The sequence below is a fragment of the Miniopterus natalensis genome, chromosome 17 (genome assembly GCF_054644295.1).
Source record: "Miniopterus natalensis isolate mMinNat1 chromosome 17, mMinNat1.hap1, whole genome shotgun sequence".
Classification (NCBI taxonomy): domain Eukaryota; kingdom Metazoa; phylum Chordata; class Mammalia; order Chiroptera; family Miniopteridae; genus Miniopterus; species Miniopterus natalensis.
The window spans coordinates 41,846,327-41,868,325 of NC_142097.1; the positions used below are offsets into that span (position 1 = coordinate 41,846,327).

Genomic DNA, 21,999 nt, shown 5'->3' on the forward strand with positions numbered 1-21,999 from the left:
CCAGGAAAGATGGGATGGGACCTCTTTGCTTAGAAGCTTCTCTTACCGCCCTGGGCCACACTGGGTGGGGTTTGTGCACATGGAGGGACAGGAAAGAAAGGGGAAAATACCTTTAGTCCAATTGGCCAGGGGAGCCTGGGGCTGACTGGAATAGATTAGATTCAGGGCCTGAAATGTAGGTCAGGAGGGCGTTTTCTACCAAACCACGCATCTTCAACTTACCCGATGCTCATTGTAGCAGCCTGTTTGCAAACCAGCCAGCCCGGGTGTGCATCCTCGGGGCAGCCTGGGGTGGAGAGCAGGACAAAACCTTGGGACCCACTCTCCCCCTACCCCGGGAGTGTTTGGTTTCCACAAGAGCTTCACTTGCTTTATCTATTTATCAAATCCCAGGCCACGGGCTGGCTTTCTGTGTTGCTTATTAATAACTATAACACAAGCTCTTTGGGGCAGCTGGGGAAGCCAGTCCCAGGGCACCAGCTGGCATTGCGCTCTGCCTCTGGATGCGCTCCAGGCCGTCTGAGACATCCCCCAGGGGAGAAGCGCTCCCTTCCCCAGCTCCTTCCATGGGAAGGGAACCCACGGACTCCCCTCGCCCAGTCTCTGCAGGGGGGGCTGTCCGGCTCAGCTTCAGTGGGGGGCAGGAGAAGACAAGAAAGATGGACCCTCAGAAGCAGGAGGAGCTGCACCATCACCCAGGAAACTAAGGCCCCGAGGGGGCAGGAACACTGGCTCCAGGTAGTGTGGAGAGTTGGATGCAGAGCTGGGACTAGGATCCTGTTTTCCAGGGGCCTCCTGAGGCCAGAAATCTTTCCACTATGCTCCCTAATTGTGCAACTGCTATTGTGCTCACCACAAATGGAGGCTGCAGCCTGACCTACACTTTCTTGCACAGTACTGTGGCTCTTCCTGCAGGCGGGGAGCCAGAGGGCACGCAGACCCAGCCGTCCTGACCTAGATTCTGCGTTTCACGATGGGGCCTTGTTAGCCAGCAGGGTACTCTGGGGCGAGCTCTTAGGTGACACATCCCTAGTAATACAGGTGCTCCCTCCACCACGCGGGTGTGCGGCCTGGGCAAAGGGGCCACTGTTTACCCCGCCTGTCATTGGAGACAGGGATCAGACAGGCCGGAGACACCGGGCACAGCCACGGTGCAAGCAGCGCCCATGGAAACACGAGGCAGCCAGCCGCCGCCCTGGAGATGCCAAGAGACGGACGGACAGAAGGACAGGCGGGCAGGCTCGCCCGCAGACGGCAGAGGCGCGAGGGGCGGGGAGCGCCGCCGCCCAGCAGGACGCCCCCTAGAGGGCAGTGGGAGAGGGGCCGCGAGCGAGCGAGGGCGCGCGGGGGGGCGCCCGGAGCTACCAAACCGACACGGCGGCGCCGGGCGGACGCAGGGCCGCGCCGAGGGCCGGAGGGACGCAGCGCCGGGCACTCGCTGGGAAAGCGGCTCAGGCTCGAGAGGCTCCCCGGCGGAGGCGGCCGACGCTCGGCCCCAGCACGGGAGGGGCGGGGGCGCCGGGGGCGCCGGGGGCGCCGGGGGCGGGAGGCTCCGTCGGGGCCCTCCCCTCGCCCCGCCTCCCCGTGGGCGCCCTTGGCCGCGGGCGCGTTGTTGGTTTCGGGTTGTCAGGCAGCGGCGGCACCGGCGAGGCTGCGGGGGACCCGGTGACGGTGGGGGTGCGGCTCGGCCATGCCCGCTATCGCGGCCTGAGCCCCTCCATCCCCGCAAGCATGAAGGACAGTGGGGACTCCAAGGACCAGCAACTCATGGTGAGACTCCCAGCAGCCGCCTCCCCGACCCCGCCTGTGGCCCAGACTCCCACTGCACCCCCACAGCACACCCTCCCCACGCCGCACCGAAAGGACACTCGGGGTCAGGGAACCTGACTGTCCAGAGCAACTTCCCCCCAGTCCTGGATGTCAAGGAGGAGGGCTTCATGGCCATCCTGCTGAGGCCCCCTCCACGCCTTCCTACCGGGGGCCCCGTGCCCAGAGCTTGTGCAGATGGGTCTCTGGGGGAAGGCTTCTCTCCCACCCAGAAACACCAGGGCAGGCTTGATCCACCTGCCCTGAGGAGGGAGATGCCAGTTGCCTGGTGAACCAAGGGGTGCCCCACCCAGTGGAGTCAGGAGTTTAAAGGGCCTCCAGGTGCCGGAGGAGCCGGCATGGGGTTGGGAGTGGCTGGTTATTGGGTTGCAACAAAGATGCTGTCCAAGTCCGGACTCTAAATATTTCAGAGACTGGAAGCTGCTGAGATGGCCCCCGGAGCCCTGGGGTCTGGGGCAGATGAAGAGGTGTGAGGAGGGGCAATAGGGGAGAGGGGGTCAGGTAGAGACTAAAGAATCTCCTGATCATCAGAGGTGCCTGGGTCAGAGTGATGAGGGGGAAGGCTCAGTGACCCCAAGGCCACGGCCCCCTCCCTGACTTCTGAGATCTGGGCATGGGCCTTTGTTACCAGCAGGTGGGCGGCGATGTAACTGGAGGGTAATGCCGCCCCCAGACACCCCGCCTCTGTAGGGCGAGCTCACTGCTTCAAAGAGGAGCTTGGGCCCCCGCCCTCAAGCAAGCCCCAGCTCTGGAATGTCCTCTCTGGCTGTGTGGAATGTGTGTCTTTGAAAATGGCTTGACTGGCATGTGTGGTGTGCCCCCCACCGAGGGGGGGTCTTTCCCTCCCAGCAGTGGAGTTTGGCTGAGGAGTCCGGTGCAGACGCTCTGACAGGTAGTGGAGTCCCTCCGAGAGTGAGGTTACACCCACACACCCGGCAGGCACTTCCCCTTGGGCAGCAGAAGCACGGCCGACCCCCTTCTTTTGGGGAGGCTCATGCAGAGTGAAGACCCACCGTCTCTCAGTGGCTGGAGAACAGAGAGAGTAGGGGGTGCCGAGGCGCTGTCCTGGGATAGGAATGTGGACACAGGTCTAGGATGAGGAGGGGACGTTCCCCGGCCCCCGGCCCCATCCTGCCAGGCTCAGTGCCACACCTTTGGTTGAGTTCCCCGTTCACGATGCATAGACAGGCTGCCCCAGTGCCGAGGGCTCCATGTCCAAAGCCCAAGGGAGCTGCAGATGCTTAATTTGGGCATGTGGTTGATGCAGCCCGTAGGAGCAGACAGCTCTCTGCCGCGGGGATCACCCCGAGCCACGGGCTCCTGGGGAAATTCACAGACTCAGACATCGCCCACATTCTTTGGGCCTCCTGCCCTTGACCCAGGTGGCTGCCCTAAACCACTGAGTTTTCCTTATGACGAAAGAGGCCTGGGATGGCTGGACAGAGAACCCAGGGGGCTTGCCCAAGTGGAATCCCGGGGTCCTCTCCTTCTCTCTGTGGCCCAGAACAGCCCTCTTTGTCTAATCTCTGGGGTCTGGCCTTCCCTCCCAGGTGGCACTCAGGGTTCGGCCCATCAGCGTGGCAGAACTGGAGGAAGGAGCCACCCTCATCGCCCATAAAGTGGACGAGCAGGTACGCAGGGCTGTGGCTGGGTCAGTTCACACCACATGGGCGCGGGTACCTGCTCACCTGGTAGTGACAGGAAGGGCCCCTGTGGCTCGCTGCACTGTCTCTCCTCTACCCACTGAACTCTTGGCTAACACTGAGTTGGCAATATCTTCTTCCAGGAAGCCTTCCTAGATTGATCCAAGGAGAGCTGAAAGCTTCCTTAGCCTGGGTGAGCCCTGATCCCTAGCCCAGCCCTAAAAATGTCACACACCTTCCATGTGCCCATGACATGGCTCTCCCACCTTAATATGTCTGCTGTGTATATAGCACACATTTATATGGTCTGGAGCCAAAGACTACCCCGGAGTGAGTAGTCACGTTTTGCAAAGTCCTGGGTTGCCTGTTTGCTCTCTTGATCCTCATGTCATTGTGATGGGTGAGCAGGGCGAGTCTCACCTCTGTTTACACAAGCAGCAATAAATACTTATCAAGTATCCACAACATGCTGGTGACAGTGCTAAGGGCCGGGAAACTATGGTGAACAGAAAGGACCCTGTCCTCCCTTCGTTACCCTAGATGCCAGTGTGGGCGGACAAGACATTAATCAAAGCCTGAATCACAACAGACGAGCGTTCACAGCCTATGGGCCTGCACAGAAGTGCGTCGTCCTTGTGCTATAGCAGCGAGGGGGGGCTTGGCCCAGGCCCCCCGCGCGTCAGGGAGGAGGCGCCGGCGCTGAACGGGGGGCGGAGTGAGGCCATTGGGCTATGTGTGAGGGAGAGCTTTCAACCAGAGGGGCCTGCGTGTGCAAGGCCCGGCGGGGAGAGGGACCGCGATGCCCTCGGGTAACTGAGAAGAAACTGAGGGGCCCCAAACAAGAGACTCAGAGAAAGGGCTGGAGCTGTGGGCTGCGGCTGCGATGTGGGCACGGCCGGGCCCTGCGCCCCGTTGATCACGGCCAGGGGCCAGGACGTGTGCTCCATAGGCACTTGAGGATTCAGGTGCTGGGAGGGAATGGGCACAGTGGTGAGGGCACCGGCGGCAGGTTTGTGCCCAGGTAGGAGCGTCACAGTGGCATGGCCTATGGGGACCTAAGAATGATCACTTGCCTCTGCCCGGTGGCTGCTGCACTTGCTTCTCCTGAGTGCCAGCACTAGCCATGGCAGCGGGACATGCTGGTGGGTCAGGGAAGTTGGGGTGGCCCTGTGCCATGCAAAGAAAGGCACAAGTGGGCATCTGTTGGCCTCGAGCATGGCAGGCTAGACTCGGGAAGCCCAAGGGCCATGCGAAGCAAGCCCGAGGTGGACATCACAGGCTGCAATGCCTGCCTGCCTCGGGGCTCCCCAAGGGGCAGGTGCCCACTCCAGCCTATTCCTTTAGCCCCAGTGGTGGAGCTGTGGGCATGGCAGAGCTGGTGGTACCAGCCTCTTGATTTCCCCTCCCCTGTTCCTTCTCTCGAAGAGTAGCCTTCCTCAAGACCTCGGGGAAAGCAGGGGTGACTGGGAAGATCCCTTCTAAACTGGTTAGGTCAGCAGGGGTGGGAGGAATGCACGTAGCAGTCACGTCGGGTGGGTTCTGCCTTTGGCCAGCTGGGCGGCGTTGGGTAGGCTGCTTCCAAGACCCTCAGTTGCCTCTTCTGCAAGTGGGGACAGTAACCACGATGCCTCCTCCAGAGGGTCTCTGTGGGCTAATGTGTGCACAGTGCCTCCCCAGTGCCTGGCACACAGTAGGAGCCTAATGGATGTATTATCACCCTCTGTTAGAGACGGAGTCCCCAGGGCTGCTGAGAGGAGGCAGTGTGAAGAGCCAGAGAACACGGGAGGGGAAACTTCCTTCCTGGCAAGGCCACTCCCTGTTTGTCCAACTTGTCCCCAAGCATATCAGGTCCTCAGGGCTGGGACAATGATGGCTCTCTCTTGGCTGCTCCTGGCTTCTGGCCGGAATGGGGGCTGATAGATATTAACTGATGCTGATGGAAACACTCTGGTCTGGGGACAGCCCATTGTGTGCCTACACACGGCAAACACTGGCTCCTTTCTGTCCCTGCCAGTGGAGAGGGGGGTCTGACCTGACTGGGCCGAGCCGCACCCCTGAGAAGGCCCATGGCTGGGCGTTCCCGACAGGGCCGCTCCTTTGTCAGCCTAGGGATGCGGGAGGGTTGTCTGAGCAGCGTGGGCTTGGGGCTCTGGGCCCTGCAGGGACAGTGCGAGGCTTCTGGTCACAAGCTCCTTCTGTCCCCACTGGGTGCAAAGATGCACTGCCTCGCCTGCGGTTGGAGATTAGCCACAGCAAATGGCAGGCTGGGGACCTCCGTAAACCCAGCTGTCCCCCATCCTTCTGACCAGTAAGGCCCCAGCAGGCAGGAGGTGAAGACAAAGGAATCCATGGAGCAAAATGGACACCTGGACACCTGACCTCCCTTGCCTGCCACTCTGACCAGTCCCCACCCTATACCTCTGTCCCTCTCCAGTGACCCCCACAGCTTGTCTGTGGTCTTGTCCCAGAGGGAGGCCTGGGTGCAGGTTTGGGCAGCCTCAGTGATGGGCCAGCTGGCCAGATGTAGCTCTGTCCCCTCCTCCTGAGGTCTGGAGCCCGGCGGGCTAGTGGAGTGAGTTGGGAAGGGTCCCAGCATAGCCTTCCTTAGAGTTAGGCACTGTTCTCCTGGGGACATAGGAGACTACAGCAACAAGGCTGGGCAGAGGGGACACTTTCACAGGACAAAGTGTCCTTTGGGAACAAAAGACCAGTGTGGCCAGATTCTGGGGAAGCTGGAGTCAGGATTTGGATTTGTAAAAGGGGTACCTTGGCAGCCGGTGGCCCTAGAGCCCCCATTCAACTCAGGAAGGAATCCCAGTGCCTTCTTTAGAGGTCTGTGGGCCATTGTATGCACAGGCTTACCCCAGCACCTGGCACACAGTAGGGGGTTAACAGATGTTAGTCTGTTTCAAGGGCTGAAATTGGGGAAGGTTTGGGGCCCCAGAGGTAAGTGAAACCAGCCCACCTTTTGCATTCCTATTGCCTGTGCTCTCAGGCCAGGGGTCCCCACATGGTCACCACTACCATCTGTGTTCCTGGAAGAGCGTGGTAGGAGCTCTGTCTCCTAGTAGCATCAAGGGTGGGACTAGGCCCTGACACCAGACCTCTCAGGGATGCTGTTGATGACCACAAAGTGGGGATGGGGGGGCCTGAGAGGTCTGGGGAGCCCAGGGCTTCCAGGGTGGGAGCAGAAACTCCAGAACAGCCTCCCTTTCTCCCCTCAACAAGCCCACAGCCTGCTGACCCCCTCCCAGCTTTCCAGACTGTTTACCTACAGGATTTAAGTCACCTAACAATATGTATAATCCTATAATTAGCCTTTATCTGCCCAAAGCCTAACAGTCACCCTCTGTGCTCCTGGGGTCCTGTTTGAGGAGCGGAGCAAGGGCCTCCTCAGCGTCCTGGCTGGGCCTCCGCTTCTTCATCAGAAGGCAGGAGAGCTGTTGAGTGGATTAGAGGAGATCTGCGCAGGGCAGCTGCAGCCACACAATTGGGAGGCTATTGTGAAAGATAAATAAAGTATAAGGTGACAGATGCTGAATGTCGGGACAGTGAGTGCTTGGGGGGAGCGGCCCATCATTAGCCCACTTTCCTGCCTGAGTGGGTGCTCCCTCCACAACCACCATCTGGATGCTCCTTGTCCCCATTGTCCCAAAGAGCTGAGCCTGGAAGGGAGTGACCGGGAGAGGATGGGAGGGTCCTGCCCCTCAGCCATCACCCCTCGGATCTCCAGCTCCTCCCAGGCCCAGGCAACCACTGACCTGCTTTCCATTTCTATAGATTCACCTATTCTGGACATTTCCTATCAATGGAAACACACAATATGTTGTCCCGTGTCTGGCTTCTTTCACTCAGCATCATATTTTCAAGGCTTATCCACATTGTAGCAGGTGCCAGAACCTCTTTCCTTCTTGTGGCTGAATAATACTCCATGCTATGGATACACCATATTTTGTTTGTCCAGTTATCGATGGGTGGGCATTTGGGTTGTTTCTGACTTTTTGGCTATGTGAATAATTCTGCTGGGATGCAGGGATTCTTATACTTCGCATGTGGGTGGCAAAGAGGCAGGCATGCTGGTTAACAAGGCAGATTTGTGGGCCTCCTTCTGCAGAGTGTTGGATTCAGTGAATCTGAATGGTGCCTGGGAATCTGCATTCACCAGCTCCCTGGGGCTCTCTGAGGAAGGCGTCTGCAGGCCCATGAGAGATATGGCTCTAGACCATCTTCTCACCCTGGGCCTTAGGGGCCTCAGAGTCCTGCAGGCAAGTGGGGACCTGGCCAGGACATCAGCCAAGTGTGGCTCTGTCCTAAACAGCCAGCAGGGCCTTGGTGGCTTTATGAGCTCATCAGGCTCCTTTCTATTTTGCCTAAAGGCTGCTGACAGGACCCAGGGACACCCTTTCAGGGTCAGAGTCTCTTTCTTGAGCATTCACAGCGTGACACATTTACAACTAGAAGTATGACCAGCAACAAATTTTCCTTTACAAAGAAAAAACAAACAAAACCCTACAGACAGTCTTCGAGGGCTGATCCCACTTGGAATCAGGTTTTTGTTTGGTTTTGTCTTGTTTTCACCCTGAGAATAAAGGGGCTGTGGGCCTGGCTCCCTGCACTGGGGATGAAGTCTGGGGCCTCCCCAGATTACGATTCCGCTGGGGCTTCCTGAGTAGACTGGGAGTGTTGGTGTAATTTCTTCTCTCAAGGACCTATTGGTCCTCCCTGATTTCCAACCTGGAAGAACTTGAGGCTCAGAGAGGTAACGCAATTTTCTCAGGGTCACACAGCAGTGTTGAGCTTGAACCCCTTTGGTGGTACCTCCTCCCTCAGACATCTTTGCTGCCAGTCTTGGAGACTTGAGGAGGAATAGTCTAGGTCAGAGGTTTTCAACTAGGGTCATGTTGCTCCTCTGGACAACAGGCAATGTCACAACTCAGGGAAGTTGTGCTACCTGAGTCCAGCTGGCTGGAAAGAAGCCAGTTCAAACTACAGAGCTGCTCAGAGCAGCGGTGGCCCAGGGGGTGTGGCGGGAAGGACTCCTGACATGCTTTCTTCACAATATCTCTCACCTAGGAGATGCTGGGACCAGCCTGGTCCCTAGTGAGGACACAGTTTACAGATTAGCCACTCTCCTGCTGGCCTGAGGCCCCCTACCTCCATAGTGGATCTTGAGTTTCTGGGGTCAAAGTCTGGATTTATAGAAAAATCAAAATCTGCAGCGAATTAAGAGCAGGTCTGGGAATGAAGGCAGCAGGGGCGGGTAGAGGTCACGCTGGGGCCTCTGCCAAGTTAGGAGGCCTGGGACTGTGGGCTAGAGCCCCTCACCCCACCCCAGTGAAGCTGTCCACCTCCCCTGCTCCTGGCCCTGCCCCTACCCTCTCACCAGCCCCGGGAGGCTCCCATGTGAACAGTGTCCCCGTTGACACCTCCCAGAGCGTGCTCAGGCATGAAAGTCGGGAAAGACAATGTGCCCCATCTTAAGGCTGAGGGATGGGCTGGCCGAGGGCCCACCTGGGGTTGTGGCCGCCTGCGTTCCCTCTGCAGCGGGCGAGCCTGCCTTGGGAGGCAGCACTCACCTGGCCCTGACTGCCCGTCCTCCCTGGGGCAGCCCAGAGCACCCCTGCCCAGCCCTCTGCGGCTTGGCTCCAGCTCACCTGGCCAAGGGCACAAGGATTCCATTGTATGCCAGAGTAGACAGGGAAGGGGTGATGCTCTGGAGGGTGGGATGCGGGCTGGGACTCCGACAGATGGAGACCCAGACAAAGCCCTCTTTAAGAGGGATCATGGCTGCAGCACTGACAATGCACCGATTCAGGAGCCTGGGTATCAAAGGAACCAAATGCCCGGGGCCATGAACTTGGCAGTGCCAGGAGGTCAGTTGGAGGTGATCAGTGGGTTATGGACATCAGTGAATGCCGCCCTCCCTCCCCTGCACCGAAGGTCCCCCCCACACCGAGGGTGCCCCTCAGGCCCTGCCTGCGTCCACACTGGCACTAGCGAGGTGACTGGTACAGCTGGTCAGGTTCCCGCTTTGTCCCGCTGGGACCCGTGCCTGGAGCTTGTTGCTGGGCTTATCTTCAGTTGGGTCTGAAACTTGATCAGGGCTCATGCTGCTGGCTTTAGGGCCCGAGGCAGGAACCGGATCCTGGGAGAGACTCACAGGGCAGCGGCTGGAGCCCGGAGGAGGTGGCTGGGGGCAGGTGGGCACCCCAGGTGGCAGTGCAGGCCCAGAGGGCCTGAACTGCGCTCAGCTTGCTGTGCCCACCCAGCCCTTGGTGAGCTGTGAGGGGGCCCAAGTCAGTGGTCTCAGTCTTTCCCGCACAAAGCCCCAGCCCAGCCTGTCAGGAGCCGTCCCCTCTAGCTGGCTTTCCTGGAATCCCACTGACTGGCTGAGACTTCGGGGTGAGGCTCCCGGGGCCGGGCCTCTGGGGAGCTGCCTCACCCCTCTCTCCTCCCCACTCCATGGAGAATCCCAGGAGGCCGTGCTGGGGCCCAGGGGCCTTAGGCCAGCTTAGGTGCAGTGAGCCCAGGCGTGTACCACTGCAGGAGGCTGGGGGGTAAGGAGGGGTGATATCAGGGCTTACAGAGAATGCTAAGGAGAGTCTGGTGGCAGCCCCAAGACTGCAGCCCTCCCAGGCCTGGGCCTCCTGCTTCCTCGCCCTTGTCACTGAGCCACCAGTGGCTCTTTGCCCCACCCCTGGGCCTGCCAGTGGGTGAGAGGGAGTGTGGGGCTGAGCCAGGGGTAAGGCAGGGGTGGAGGGATGAGGCAGGGGTGCAGGGGTAAGGCAGGGGTGCGGGGTGAGGCAGGGCAGGCAGGGCAGGGTCCTAGGTGCCTCACAGCTGCAGTGAGATGGTGAGGGACTGCAGGCTTTGGATCAGATCCCAGTTTCGAGTCCTGCTCCCCCATGGCTGGTGTGTGAGCCTGGTCAAGTCTCTTGCTTTGGGCCCATCTCCTCCATAAAGTGAGAGTAGCACGGCCTCACCGCCTGGCTGTGCAGGACTAACGGAGTCCGCGTACATGATGTACTCAGAGTAGGTCCTGACCCAAAACCCACACTTAATAAATCCCAGCCTGTGTTACTGCTGCTCCTCCTTTGGGGAGGCGCGTGGGGCGTGGTGTTGCATAGAGGTAGGACACTTGAATCTTGGTGGCCTAGGGCACCATGGCACTCTCAGCTCCTTTGGGCATCCAGGGCCAAGTGCCCAGACGGGACACACAGGAGCCGATAGGCGTGGAGCTGGGCCCAGGGCTCGGGCCTGGGGCTGCCCAGCTCTGGGACCTCCTGCAGTACCTGATGTGGTCCCCTGGCTTCTGACCCCTTCCATCCCTTGGCCACATCTTGAGCGAGGAGGGAGGTGAGTGTTGACAGTGTGGGCCTGGGGCTCCTGGGTGACTGCCTGCCTGCCATGGGGACCTTTGCAGATGGTGGTTCTTATGGACCCAATGGAGGACCCTGATGACATCCTGCGGGCACACCGATCCCGAGAGAAGTCCTACCTGTTCGACGTGGCCTTTGATTTTACTGCCACACAAGTGAGAGACGGCTGGGCCTGGGGACACCCTTTGCCCTGCTTGTGAGGGAGCCCTCAGAGGACCTGCCACCAGCTCTCAGCCTTCCCTCCACCACCCGCTCCCTGGCTTCCTCCCCGCTGTGGCCCCACGCGTGCAGGTGTGTGCTGGGCTGCGTGACGTGTGCACAGCCTGGGTTTGCATCCAGATGCCACCCTACATGGGTACCCACACGGCACACCTCACAGGTGGCCCCTGTGGGAGCTGGAGGAAGGCGCTTGAAGCCCATCTGGTGTGGGGAAGAGTCTCGGGGAAGCTGACACCCCCCCAGGGACCCCATCTTGCCCATCTGTGGGATGTTCCCAGGAGCAGATGTAATGCGTCCTCCAGGCTGGGGGCCAGCAGCCAGCTGTGGGGGGAGGCAGCTCAGGTGTCCTGAGCTCTCTTCCAGGCTGGCGTCCCCCCGTGGGGTGAAAGTAGAGACACCCATTCTCCACTCCCACCCCCACTTCTCTGCGCCTGTTGGGAGCAGTGGGAATGTGCCAGTGGGAATGCGTGCTCTGCCCTGCCGTGTCCCTTGCCCCTCATGGGTCTCCTGTTCCTGGCAGGAGATGGTGTATCAGGCCACCACCAAGAGCCTCATCAAAGGCGTCATCTCGGGCTACAATGCCACTGTCTTTGCCTATGGCCCCACAGGTGAGGAGCCCATACAGCGAGGGGGACTGTATCTTATGGCCCCCTTGAGGAGCAAGCCCCCCGCCCTCTGTCAGAGAGCCAGTCTGGCCTCAGCTGGGGCAGGACTCGAGGATGTAGCTGATCCAGCCCCCGCACCAGGGCCCTCAGGCCCCAGAAGCCCCACCCCAGCCAAGACACCATCCTCCCAATCCCCACCTCTGTGCCATCTGGGGGTCCCAGCCTTAAGGACACACCCAGGAAACCCTGCCCAGCAAGGTCGCACTCCTGACCCACCCTGCTCACCCACCACCTTGCTGTGCCCAGGCTGCGGGAAAACCTACACCATGCTGGGCACAGACCACGAGCCAGGCATCTATGCTCGGACTCTCAATGACCTCTTCCGCGCCATTGAGGAGACCAGCAACGACATGGAATATGAGGTGTCCATGTCCTACCTGGAGGTGAGCCCTCGCCCCACGCCAGCTTAGACAAGGGACCCATAGGACTGGGCGGGCCACCTCCCCGGGGCCTTCACCGGGCAGTTTCCCAGGCTGCTCCTCACGGCTGGTCTCCCACACACACTGCTGACCCCACTTTACACAAATCTGAGGCTCAGAGAAGTTAGGCAGCTAGGGCAAGGTCACACAGTAAAGTGAGGGAGCAAAGATTTAAACACAGGAGCCCTCTCGTCCCACACTCCAAAACAGCCCTGCCAGAGCTCGGCCAAGCCGCCCTCCATCCTCGCCGGTCCATTTTTTAAAGCCGACCCGTCCACGCTGCCAGGCTACCTCCGGCCGGTGAGAATTGTACATACACAGACAGGCTTGAACCTGCCGACTTCGCTGCCTACCCACAGCCCGATGCCCACCTGTGGGAGTGCCACCACCAGGCAATGGGGGTGGGAGCCCGCAGAGGCCAGATGAGGCGAGAGAGCCAGTGGGCTGGACTCCATCTGGCTCCTGGCCGCTCCGCTCCCTTCAGGAGCTGATAATCTCCTGGGTGACAGCTCAGGAGGAGCCGCGAGGCATTACTGCCAGCAGCTGCTCCCACCAGTGTGGTGTCGACACCGCCAGCGAGGCGCACTTGGTGTGGGGGTCGGAGAGAAGCCTAGCGACAAGGCTGGCCATCGGTCAGGTCCTATCCTCTGCCCAGTGCCCAGCCTGCCTGCAAAGGGAGTCCCACTTGGTTTTGATGTCTTCTGTCCTTGGCCCTGGCAGCTCCGTGTTTCCCTGTGGATGCCGATGCCTCCCTGCCCCCACCCCGTAGAAAGGAAGGGGTCTGAACTCCTGTCCCTTTCTCGATCAGGAGGCATGGGGAACCTGGCCCTCTCCTGGATCTCCTGCCCTTAGTCTCCTGTTAACACCTCACCCACCTATCCCATCAGATCTACAATGAGATGATCCGGGATCTGCTGAACCCTGCCCTTGGGTACCTGGAGCTGAGGGAAGACTCCAAAGGGGTGATCCAGGTGGCTGGCATCACCGAGGTGTCCACCATCAATGCCAAAGAGGCGAGTCCAACACAGCCGGCCAGTCAGTGGGGACGGAGACTGACCCCTGAGGGGGCAGGAGGGGGCAGAGGACTGACAGACAACCAGCCTCCTCGTGTACACACAGCCCCTGCTTTCCCCAGGGCCCCTCCACACACAGAGGCCGGCCCACCTCTCCTGGGCTTTTTCCCAGCCTGTGGGAGCATCCCCACTGGTCCCCAAGAGTGGCCTCCCTCCCACCCGCCCAGATCATGCAGCTGCTGATGAAGGGGAACCGGCAGAGGACCCAGGAGCCCACGGCCGCCAACCGGACGTCCTCCCGCTCGCACGCGGTGCTCCAGGTGTCTGTGCGCCAGCGCAGCCGCGTCAAGAACATCCTGCAGGAGGTGCGGCAGGGCCGCCTGTTCATGGTCGACCTGGCCGGCTCGGAGCGCGCGTCCCAGGTGGGGCCAGCTCCCCTGGGGCCGGGGAGGGTGTGTGTGTGGTGCCGGGACGTGGCCTCCCAGATAAGAACGGTGGTTTTGGGGGGGGGGGAAGCAGAGGGCAAGGATGCCAGCCTCCCAGCTCCCTCACTGGAGGACTCTGGGCAGAGCCCAGGAGAGGGCCCTGCCAACCACCTCAAGGAGCAAAGTTCTGTCCCCAATTCTCACAGCACTTGTCCCCCACCACTGAGCCCTGCTTGCCTGGCTCTGCAGCTCTGGGCTGGCAGCACCATCTGTAGGTGCAGGCTCAGGACCCCCTCTTGTGGGCAAACAGAGGTTTCATGGCCACCTGAATGATGAGGCTGGGTGACATCACTGTTAACACCGAAGCCAATGCAACAGATAGGACAGTGGCCAGGGAGAACTAACAGGGTTTTGTGCTTGAACAAGTGGGGCTGGGTTTGAACAGGGTGGGGTTTGAGAAACACCCCTCCCTTCCATAAGACCCGAGAGCTTCCCGGAGGGGCACAGTGGAGCCGCCAGTGTGGGGGGAGGGAAGTGCACCTTGAAGACCGAAGGAAAGGAGAGAAATCCACCCTCCAACACACACACACCCCGGGGCTGAGGGGGAGGTTTATAACCCAGGATCCCCAGGACATTGGTGGTGACGTCCGTCCCCTGCCCCGTAAGCACGCAGTCCTGCTCCCTGCTTGCCCCCAGACCCAGAACCGGGGGCAGCGCATGAAAGAGGGGGCCCACATCAACCGCTCCCTGCTGGCCCTGGGCAACTGCATCAACGCGCTGAGTGACAAGAGCTCCAACAAGTACATCAACTACCGTGACAGCAAGCTCACCCGGCTCCTGAAGGTACCGGCTGGAGCCCGCCAGGCACTGGGCACCAGGGGAAGGCTGCCAGATTGAGCAAATACAATACAGGGTGCCAGGTAGATTTGAATTTCAGATAAACGAGTGATTTTTTTTTTAAGCATAAGTATGTCCCCAAGTATTGCATTGTATTTTATCTGGGACTCTCACCAAAGAGTGGGCAGGAGGGAGGAAAAGTTAACTGCCCCCCCTCCCCCAGCAAAGGAGGGGGTGCCACAGGCCAAATCCAGTCTTCGCACAGAGGTCTCCATTCCTCACTCCACCCAAAACAACAGTGCCACCAGCAGTCGGAAAGGGGGGCCTGGGAGGCCAGAGTGATGGAGGGAGGAGGGAAGGCCCCCTCTGGCTCCCAGGCAGCTGTGACTTCTCTCGTTCCTCTGTGCGGGGAGGGAAAAGGAGAGCCCAGAGCCCCTGGCCCGGGTACTTGAAGTTTCCAAATGAGAACCTTGGAGAAGAAAGTGGAAGTGGCAGTAGGGGGGTGGGAGAGGAGGAAATCTCCATCCAGGGATCCATGGGCTGCCCAGCTCCAGGACCTGAGAGAGAGGGAGAGGGAGAGGGAGAGGGGACTGCACACTGCAAGGGAGCCTGGACCCCTGGCAAGCACAGGGTCGGGGAGGCAGTTCCTGGCTGACCACAGGCCCGCCCTCCCCCCAACCCTCCTCCTGTCCAGGATTCCCTGGGGGGGAACAGCCGCACCGTGATGATCGCCCACATCAGCCCAGCGAGCAGCGCCTTCGAGGAGTCCCGGAACACCCTGACCTACGCCGGCCGAGCCAAGAACATCAAGACCAGGGTGAGGGCCCCTGGTCTGTCCCCCCAGAGCACACCTTCCTGGGCCAGATGGATTCCAGACCCTGCCCCTCCTCCCGCCCTCTCTGGAACCAGCTACCATTGCACGGGCCTCATTTCCCCATTGGATGCCACCCCGTCCCCGTGTCCTCTCCTTGCACCTTCAACACCTGCATGCCTGCCAGGAAGCCCACAGCTGCTGAGGGTCCCCTCCTTCATGTTCAAGGCCTGGCTCCCCCAGCCAGCCCCCTCCCCCTCCCCCTTTTCATCTTCGGATGCTCATGAGCCGGTTACGCTCCAAAGGCCCTGGCGACAGCCCTGCGCTGGGCCCTTTAACAGCCTCACGTGCTCCCCAGGTGCTCAGGGGCGGCACCGCCACGGCCCCGGCGCAGGACAGTGAGGCTCAGGGACCTTACGTGACTTCCCCGCTGGGCAGTGATGGCCTGAGGCTGTCCCGCTGTGGCTTAGGGAGCCTGTTTCAGCCTGTGGGGGTGGGCAGGCGGATAGGGGTCAGAGAGGCACATTCTCGCCTTGGTACAGTCTGGGGAGGAGCCGCGTCCTTGAAATGGGATAGTTCAGAATATTATTAACAGCAGGTAAAGATGCCAACAGTCGGAGGGCTGCGGGGGTTCCATGGAGCTCTTTGGAGACTGTAAGCGAGACTCTGAAGGATGGGAGAACATTCCAGAAGGGGGGAGCCGCAAGAGTAGACGTTCCGAAAGCAGGAAGGAGATGGTGTTTGGTGGAGGCAGGGGGAGCCAGATGGTTCCTCGACTATCACAGAATGTTCACAACAGAGCAGTGAGTCAAAAGGAAATCCTGCAGCTGAGCATCGATCTAGGATCCAGGAGACCGCAGTTCAATCCCCGGTCAGGGCACATGCCCGGGTTGTGGGCTCGCTCCCCAGTCGGGGGCGTGCAGGAGGCAGCCGATCCATGACTCTCTCATCATTGATGTTTCTGTCTCTCTCTCTCCCTCTCCCTTCCTCTCTCTGAAATCAATAAAAACATATTTAAAAAAAGAAATCCAGACAGACAGTGGTGGTCCATCAACACCAGGTGAAGGGATTAGGACGTTCCCCGAGCAGTAGGGAACCACTGAAGGTTCAGCAGGGGAAACCGCATTTTAGAGCGTGGCTCTATCAGAGGCATGTAGTGTGACAGGTTGTAGGATTGGAAGCAAGAAGGCCATTACTGTCATCAGAAAGACTGGGGGTGGGGGAAGAAAGAAAGGAAGACCCCGCAGGCAGGCCGGGCACCTGGGTGACTGTACCTGCTCTGCCCTGTCCCGTGCTCCCGCAGGTGAAGCAGAACCTTCTCAGTGTCTCCTACCACATCGCCCAGTACACCAGCATCATCGCCGACCTGCGGGGCGAGATCCAGCGGCTCAAGTGCAAGATTGATGAGCAGGGGGGGCGAGGCCAGGCCCGGGGACGGCTGGAGCGGGGTGACATTCGCTACATCCAAGGTGTGTGCATGGGTTTGTGTTAATGGAAGTCCGTCTTCCGCAGCCCTTCCAGGCTGTCTCAAATTGCTCTGGGGTCAGGCAGTGCTGGGTTCAAAATCAGACTCTAGCTGGGTAGCCCTGGGCTAGTCACTCAGCCACTCTGAGCCTTCAACTGTAAAATGGAATCGTGATCTCTGAAGATTAGGTGGGATCACATGAGTGAGAGACACGTGAGCAGTTAGCTGTGTAGGACATCACCCCCCGGGCTGCAGGGTAGGGCTCTAAGGCCATGCCCAGCATCACCAGAAGGGGTACATTCTGCATTTCCTTGTAGACTTGTGAATTTGCAGGGATTGTTTTCCAAACTGATGGCAGTAAAGTGTCTAAGGGGCACCTTTTTATAGCTGACACAGGTGCTGTAAGGGCTGGCGGAAGCCCGGCCCATACAGAGAGGCTGGGGATCACCTTTGGGCCACAGCCTCAAGACTCAATGTGGAAGTGTAGTGTGGGAGGAGGTAGTAATCCAGGAGGTCTTCCTAGAGGAGGTGGTTGGACAAAAAGTGGTTTGAGAAGAAAGGGAGCCTGAAGCTTCCCTCTTTACTGAGCTCCCCCACACCCCATCTGATGGGCAGCCGAGGTCCAACAGCAGAGCGGGCAGGCCGAGCAGGCCGACATGGGACAGCTGCGGGAGCAGCTCATCAGCGCTTTCCAGGAGCAGATGGACGTTCGGAGACGCCTGCTGGAGCTGGAGAACCACGCCATGGAGGTCCAGATCGACACCTCCCGCCACCTGCTCACCATCGCCGGGTAAGCGGCCCCTGGGCCTGGGACAGAGGAGCTGGGAGCGGCAGCAGCTCATCGTGTCCTGTTCCCTGCGGCCTGAATCCCACGTCTCCTCTTGGGGATGGGGCTGCGGCAGCTGGGAGCACGAGAAGTCACGCAGGGCACTCAAGTGGAGGGAGGAGCAGCGGAAGGAATCTTACTCCAAGGACGACAGTGAGAAGGACTCTGACACGGGTGATGACCAGCCGGACATCGTGGAGCCACCAGAGGTGGCCTCAGCCCGGGAGAGCATCGCCGCCCTGGTGGGCGAGCAGAAGAAGCTGCGCAAGCAGAAGGTGCCCGGGGTCTGGGGGCACCATGAGGGGCTGGGGTTGAGTAGTAGTTTGTGGTCCGAGCAGTCAGAAGGTGGGCACAGAGGGCCCATGCGGGAGCAGCCCCTGGTTGCAAGGACTGAGATACAGCTTCGAGGGTGGGGCCTCGGGATGGAGCTTCAGCCGCGAGCCCAGGAGTCCAGAGGCAGGAGGGGAGGGGACAGGAGCGGCCCCCTGCCCGCTGCCTGGGCTGATCCCCCACCCACCCGCAGCTGGCGCTGGAGCAGCGCTGCCGGGAGCTCAGCGCGCGGGGCCGCGGCCTGGAGGAGACGCTGCCGGGGCGCATCGGCTCTGAGCAGCAGCGCGAGGTGCTGAGCCTGCTGTGCCGCGTGCACGAGCTCGAGGTGGAGAACACGGAGATGCAGTCGCACGCGCTGCTCCGCGACGGGGCACTCCGCCACCGCCGCGAGGCCGTGCGCCGCCTGGAGCAGCACCGCACCCTGTGCGACGAGATCATCCAGGGCCAGCGGCAGATCATCGACGGTAGGTCCGGCGCCTCTGAGCCACACACGGGTCCCATCGACCCGCAGAGGGTCCGGGGGCACGCCTGAGCCCTGCCCCTCCTCCAGCAGACTACAACCTGGCCGTCCCCCAACACCTGGAGGAACTCTACGAGGTGTACCTGCGGGAGCTGGAGGAGGGCAGCCTGGAGCAGGCCACCATCATGGACAGGGTGGCCTCCAGAGCCCTGCAGGTGGGCACCAGAGCATGTTGGGAGGGGGGGCTGATGCCCAAGGCAATGCCTGCAGGGAGCTGGGATGGCCATGGGACCCAGCTGGCCGACACCCAAGAGCTGACTCCCTTTCCTCTATCCTGCCCCAAGCCTTGCCAAGCCCGAGTCAGTTCGCTGCCACGGGGGATGCCTGACAGCCACAGCTTAGCCCTCAGGACCCAGAACACTGCCCTCTGGGGCTCCCAGCCCACCTTGCAGCCCTGGTCTTCCTATGTGTCTTTGCCACCCTGCGTTGTTACCTGGCCCAGGACCAAGCCTTCTGACTGTCCACCCCTGCCCCCCTCCCCAGGACAGCTCCTTCCCCAGAATCACCCCAGTGGGAACCACGCTGACCCCCGAGGCTGAGCTGGAGAGCGTGAAGACGCTGAGCTCTGAAGCCCAGCGAGTGCAGAACAGCATCCTCCCTCCCCTCAGCACGGAGAGGTGAGACCAGGAACCACTTCCCACCAGCCCTGCCTGCCTGGGCCACCATGAGATGCCAACCCAGATTGAGGCTTCCTGGGGAAGATGGAACAGGAGCAAAAGGGGGGAGGTGGCACAGGTCTGGAGCCAGGACTCCTGGGTTCTCTCCCCCCTTCACAGAAATAGCTCTCCCTGGCATGGGGGTGGGACCTCTGTGGGACCAGCTTGGTTACCAGATGCCCATCTTCTTCTGCCAGCCTCAGTGAAGCCAACCCCATGTTCAAGGCCAGTCCACGGGCGTGGCAGGTGAAAAGCTCTTCTGTGCCCACTCCACCCCCCATCCAGATCGGCAGCCTGGTGACCCAGGAGGTGAGCTCTGAGCACCTACTGGCCCCAGAGGCTCCTCTGCTGAGCATGGAGCACCAGGGTGCACACCCAGCTGTCAGGATGAAGCCTCTCCAGAATGCCCACCCCCACCCCCGATGCCCTGCTGTCTCTGCTGATGGGCGTGGGGTCTCCACTGTGTTCAATGCCTTTCTCTTCAAGACCACTTTGTCCCGCAGGCCCCCACTCAGGACATCCTGGTGAACCTGAGCAGCCGAATCAACTCTTCCCCGGACAGCAGCGAGAATCTGTCAGAGATCCCCTTGTCCCACAAAGGTGTGTCCCCAGCCCGAGCCTGGCACCACTCACTGCTCAGATCATCCAGCCTCAAGTCCTTTCCTCCCTCTGCACTGCCGAACGCACCCATGCACCAGGTGCTGCCCATTGTATGAAGGAGGCACAAGTGCCCAGAGCGGGTTAACTGTCAGGGGACACACAGAGCTGGGGCACAGCCAGAAATCAGAATGGGGAACATATGGCACTTGGGGTCATGCCCCCCTTCCCACTCAGTAATAACTGCAATAGCAAATGCAGATCAAATCCGAACCCCTTGCCATACACTGAGCCCATTGTCTCAGTTAAAGCTCAGTCACCTGTGGGGTTCGTGTTACCACCTCCAGTTTACAGATGAAAGTGAGGCTCCGAAATGTGCCCCAGGTTTCCTAAATGGCAAGCAAGTGGGGGTACTGGGATTGAACCCCAAACATTCTGGCTCCTACCCATTTCTGCCTTGGCCCAAGAGGGGTGTTGGAGGTGCAGGAGGGAAAGGAATATGAGGCCTTGACCCCAGGTTGGGCGCTCCCTGTGTCCCCCTGCAGAGCGGAAAGAGATCCTGACTGCCACCAAGTACATCTCCGTGAAGGCTGCCCGGAGACGCTCGAGGGCCCTGGGAACCGAGGGGCGCCACCTGCTGGCACCTGCGATGGAGCGCAGCAGCCTGTCCCTGCACTCGCTTAGCGAGGCTGACGACTCGCGGCCACCGGGCCCACTAGCCTGCAAGCGGCCGCCCAGCCCCACGCTGCAGCACGCTGCCAGCGAGGACAACCTGTCCAGCAGCACGGGCGATGCCCCTTCCCAGGTGGTCGGGCATCGTGGCGATGGCCCTGGGCCCTGGTTGCGTGGCCAGAAGAAAAGCCTGGGCAAGAAACGGGAGGAGTCGCTGGAGGCAAAGAGGAGGAAGCGGAGGTCCCGATCTTTCGAGGTCACAGGGCAAAGGGTGAGGCCAGGGGTGGGACCCTTCTTTGTGGGTGGGGGCCTGAGGGCTGGGTTCCTCCAGAGGTTCTGAGGCATCTGCACCAGCCCAGCACCATCCTCCACGCCTCTGTCCCCCAGGCTGGCACAGTAGCTGGGGGCAGATCCCTGTAGCACATCCGGGGGCAGCTCACGCCTCACCTCACTGTTCTCCAACTGACACAGCTTGCCCGCCCCAAGACACACCTCCTGGGACCCCGTCCCCTGGAGAGCACCTCAGACCACAGGATGCCAGTGTGTGGGCACCCACCCCCTGGTATCCGGCATCTGGGAAAGGTGACGCTGCCTTTGGCCAAGGTTAAACTCCCTCCAAGCCAGAACACAGGTCAGTACCAGCAAGAAGGGGTGGGGAAGGGGAGCCCTTGGCCTGCCAAGGGAGGAGGTAGGTTGAGCCTCTATGGCTGCCCCTGGCTGGAAACAGGGTTCTTGCAGAATATCGTGGGACTGGCATCCTGGGGTTGTGCCCCTAGGGAGTTCAAGACCACTGGGTGATCAGAGAGGGGAGGGGGAGGCATTCCTAACCCCTGCTTCTGGCCCTTCTTCTGTTTCAGGCCCTGGGGTTTCCTCCCCGCTCGCTGTTCCCTCCAATCCAGCTGGTGTCTCCCGACGGGCTACCCGGGGGCCCCGCCTGCCCCACGGCGCAAGCACCCATGGCAAAGACGGACGCTTCCGGCATAACTGAGGGGCCCTGCCTGGAACCGGCCCTCCTGCCCCCAAGACTGAATGGGGTGTAGTGGGAAATGGGAGATGGAAGCTGGGCAGATGGGGGTGGCCTGGAAGCAGGAGCTCAGGATCTCAGAAGGCTGGGGCTCCTGAGACCCAGGAATTATGAGGGTGCCTGCCCAACCCTTCCACGTGTGCAGTGCCATCGGGGAAGGGAGGTGAGCCCAGGGGGCACAGCCAGGATGACAGGGCTCCTTGGCCTCCCAGCCTTGGACAGAACCCTGTTGCCAAAACTCTGCACAGACCAGACTCGGCCTCGGAAGTGGGGGGAGGGAATTGTTAGTGGGACAGGGCTTCTGGGCCCATGCCTGGGGCAAGGGCATCTTGGATGGTGGGGAAGTGGCCAGCAGATATTTCTCATACTATGGGTGGGGTGGGGGAGGGAAGGAATATGGTTTCCTTACTTGGCGGTGACTTCCTTTTTAACAGTAAAATCCCATTTGGTTCTTGACAGTGGTGTTGGAAACTAGGCCTTGTCTGGAACCGGGTGGCCGTGACTGAACTCCCTCGCCCCTCCCCCCAACACCCTATCTCACTCTGGCTGGTAGCACAGTGCCAACCTACAAACACTTGGGGGAAAGGGGTGTTTCTGTAGACCCCGAGGCCCCTCCCAGGTGTCATGTCCTGTCACATCTGTCCAGGCTCCCTCCCAGATTTGGGGTGGCC

The 21,999-nt window shown here is 60.5% G+C and overlaps 1 protein-coding gene across 2 annotated transcripts; it reads left to right on the forward strand.

Annotated features, from left to right (window-relative positions):
- Positions 1–1,697: 1,697 nt before the first annotated feature.
- On the forward strand, positions 1,698–21,359 carry KIF19 (kinesin family member 19). 2 transcript variants are annotated; one of them, XM_087825679.1, is made up of 20 exons: positions 1,698–1,770; positions 3,378–3,458; positions 10,894–11,004; positions 11,589–11,676; positions 11,980–12,116; positions 13,040–13,165; positions 13,393–13,587; positions 14,287–14,433; positions 15,122–15,244; positions 16,542–16,707; positions 17,319–17,493; positions 17,606–17,804; positions 18,053–18,323; positions 18,410–18,534; positions 18,863–18,996; positions 19,239–19,344; positions 19,539–19,635; positions 20,178–20,575; positions 20,776–20,935; positions 21,162–21,359. In XM_087825679.1, the coding sequence occupies exons 1-20, from the start codon at positions 1,732–1,734 to the stop codon at positions 21,290–21,292; spliced, it is 3,009 nt and encodes a 1,002-aa protein (XP_087681805.1). In that variant the 5' UTR covers positions 1,698–1,731; the 3' UTR covers positions 21,293–21,359. The 2 variants fall into 2 exon arrangements, with proteins under 2 accessions (XP_087681805.1, XP_087681804.1); XM_087825678.1 differs by having other exon boundaries at positions 18,413–18,534.
- Positions 21,360–21,999: the final 640 nt, after the last annotated feature.

What these genes read in the sequence shown, in the direction of transcription:
- KIF19 (XM_087825679.1), top strand. Translation starts at nt 1,732, where the DNA reads ATGAAGGACAGTGGGGACTCCAAGGACCAGCAACTCATG. An exon ending in CCACCATCAATGCCAAAGAG is followed by an intron (nt 13,166 to 13,392) that starts GCGAGTCCAACA and finishes CCACCCGCCCAG; the next exon opens with ATCATGCAGCTGCTGATGAA. An exon ending in GCTCGGAGCGCGCGTCCCAG is followed by an intron (nt 13,588 to 14,286) that starts GTGGGGCCAGCT and finishes GCTTGCCCCCAG; the next exon opens with ACCCAGAACCGGGGGCAGCG.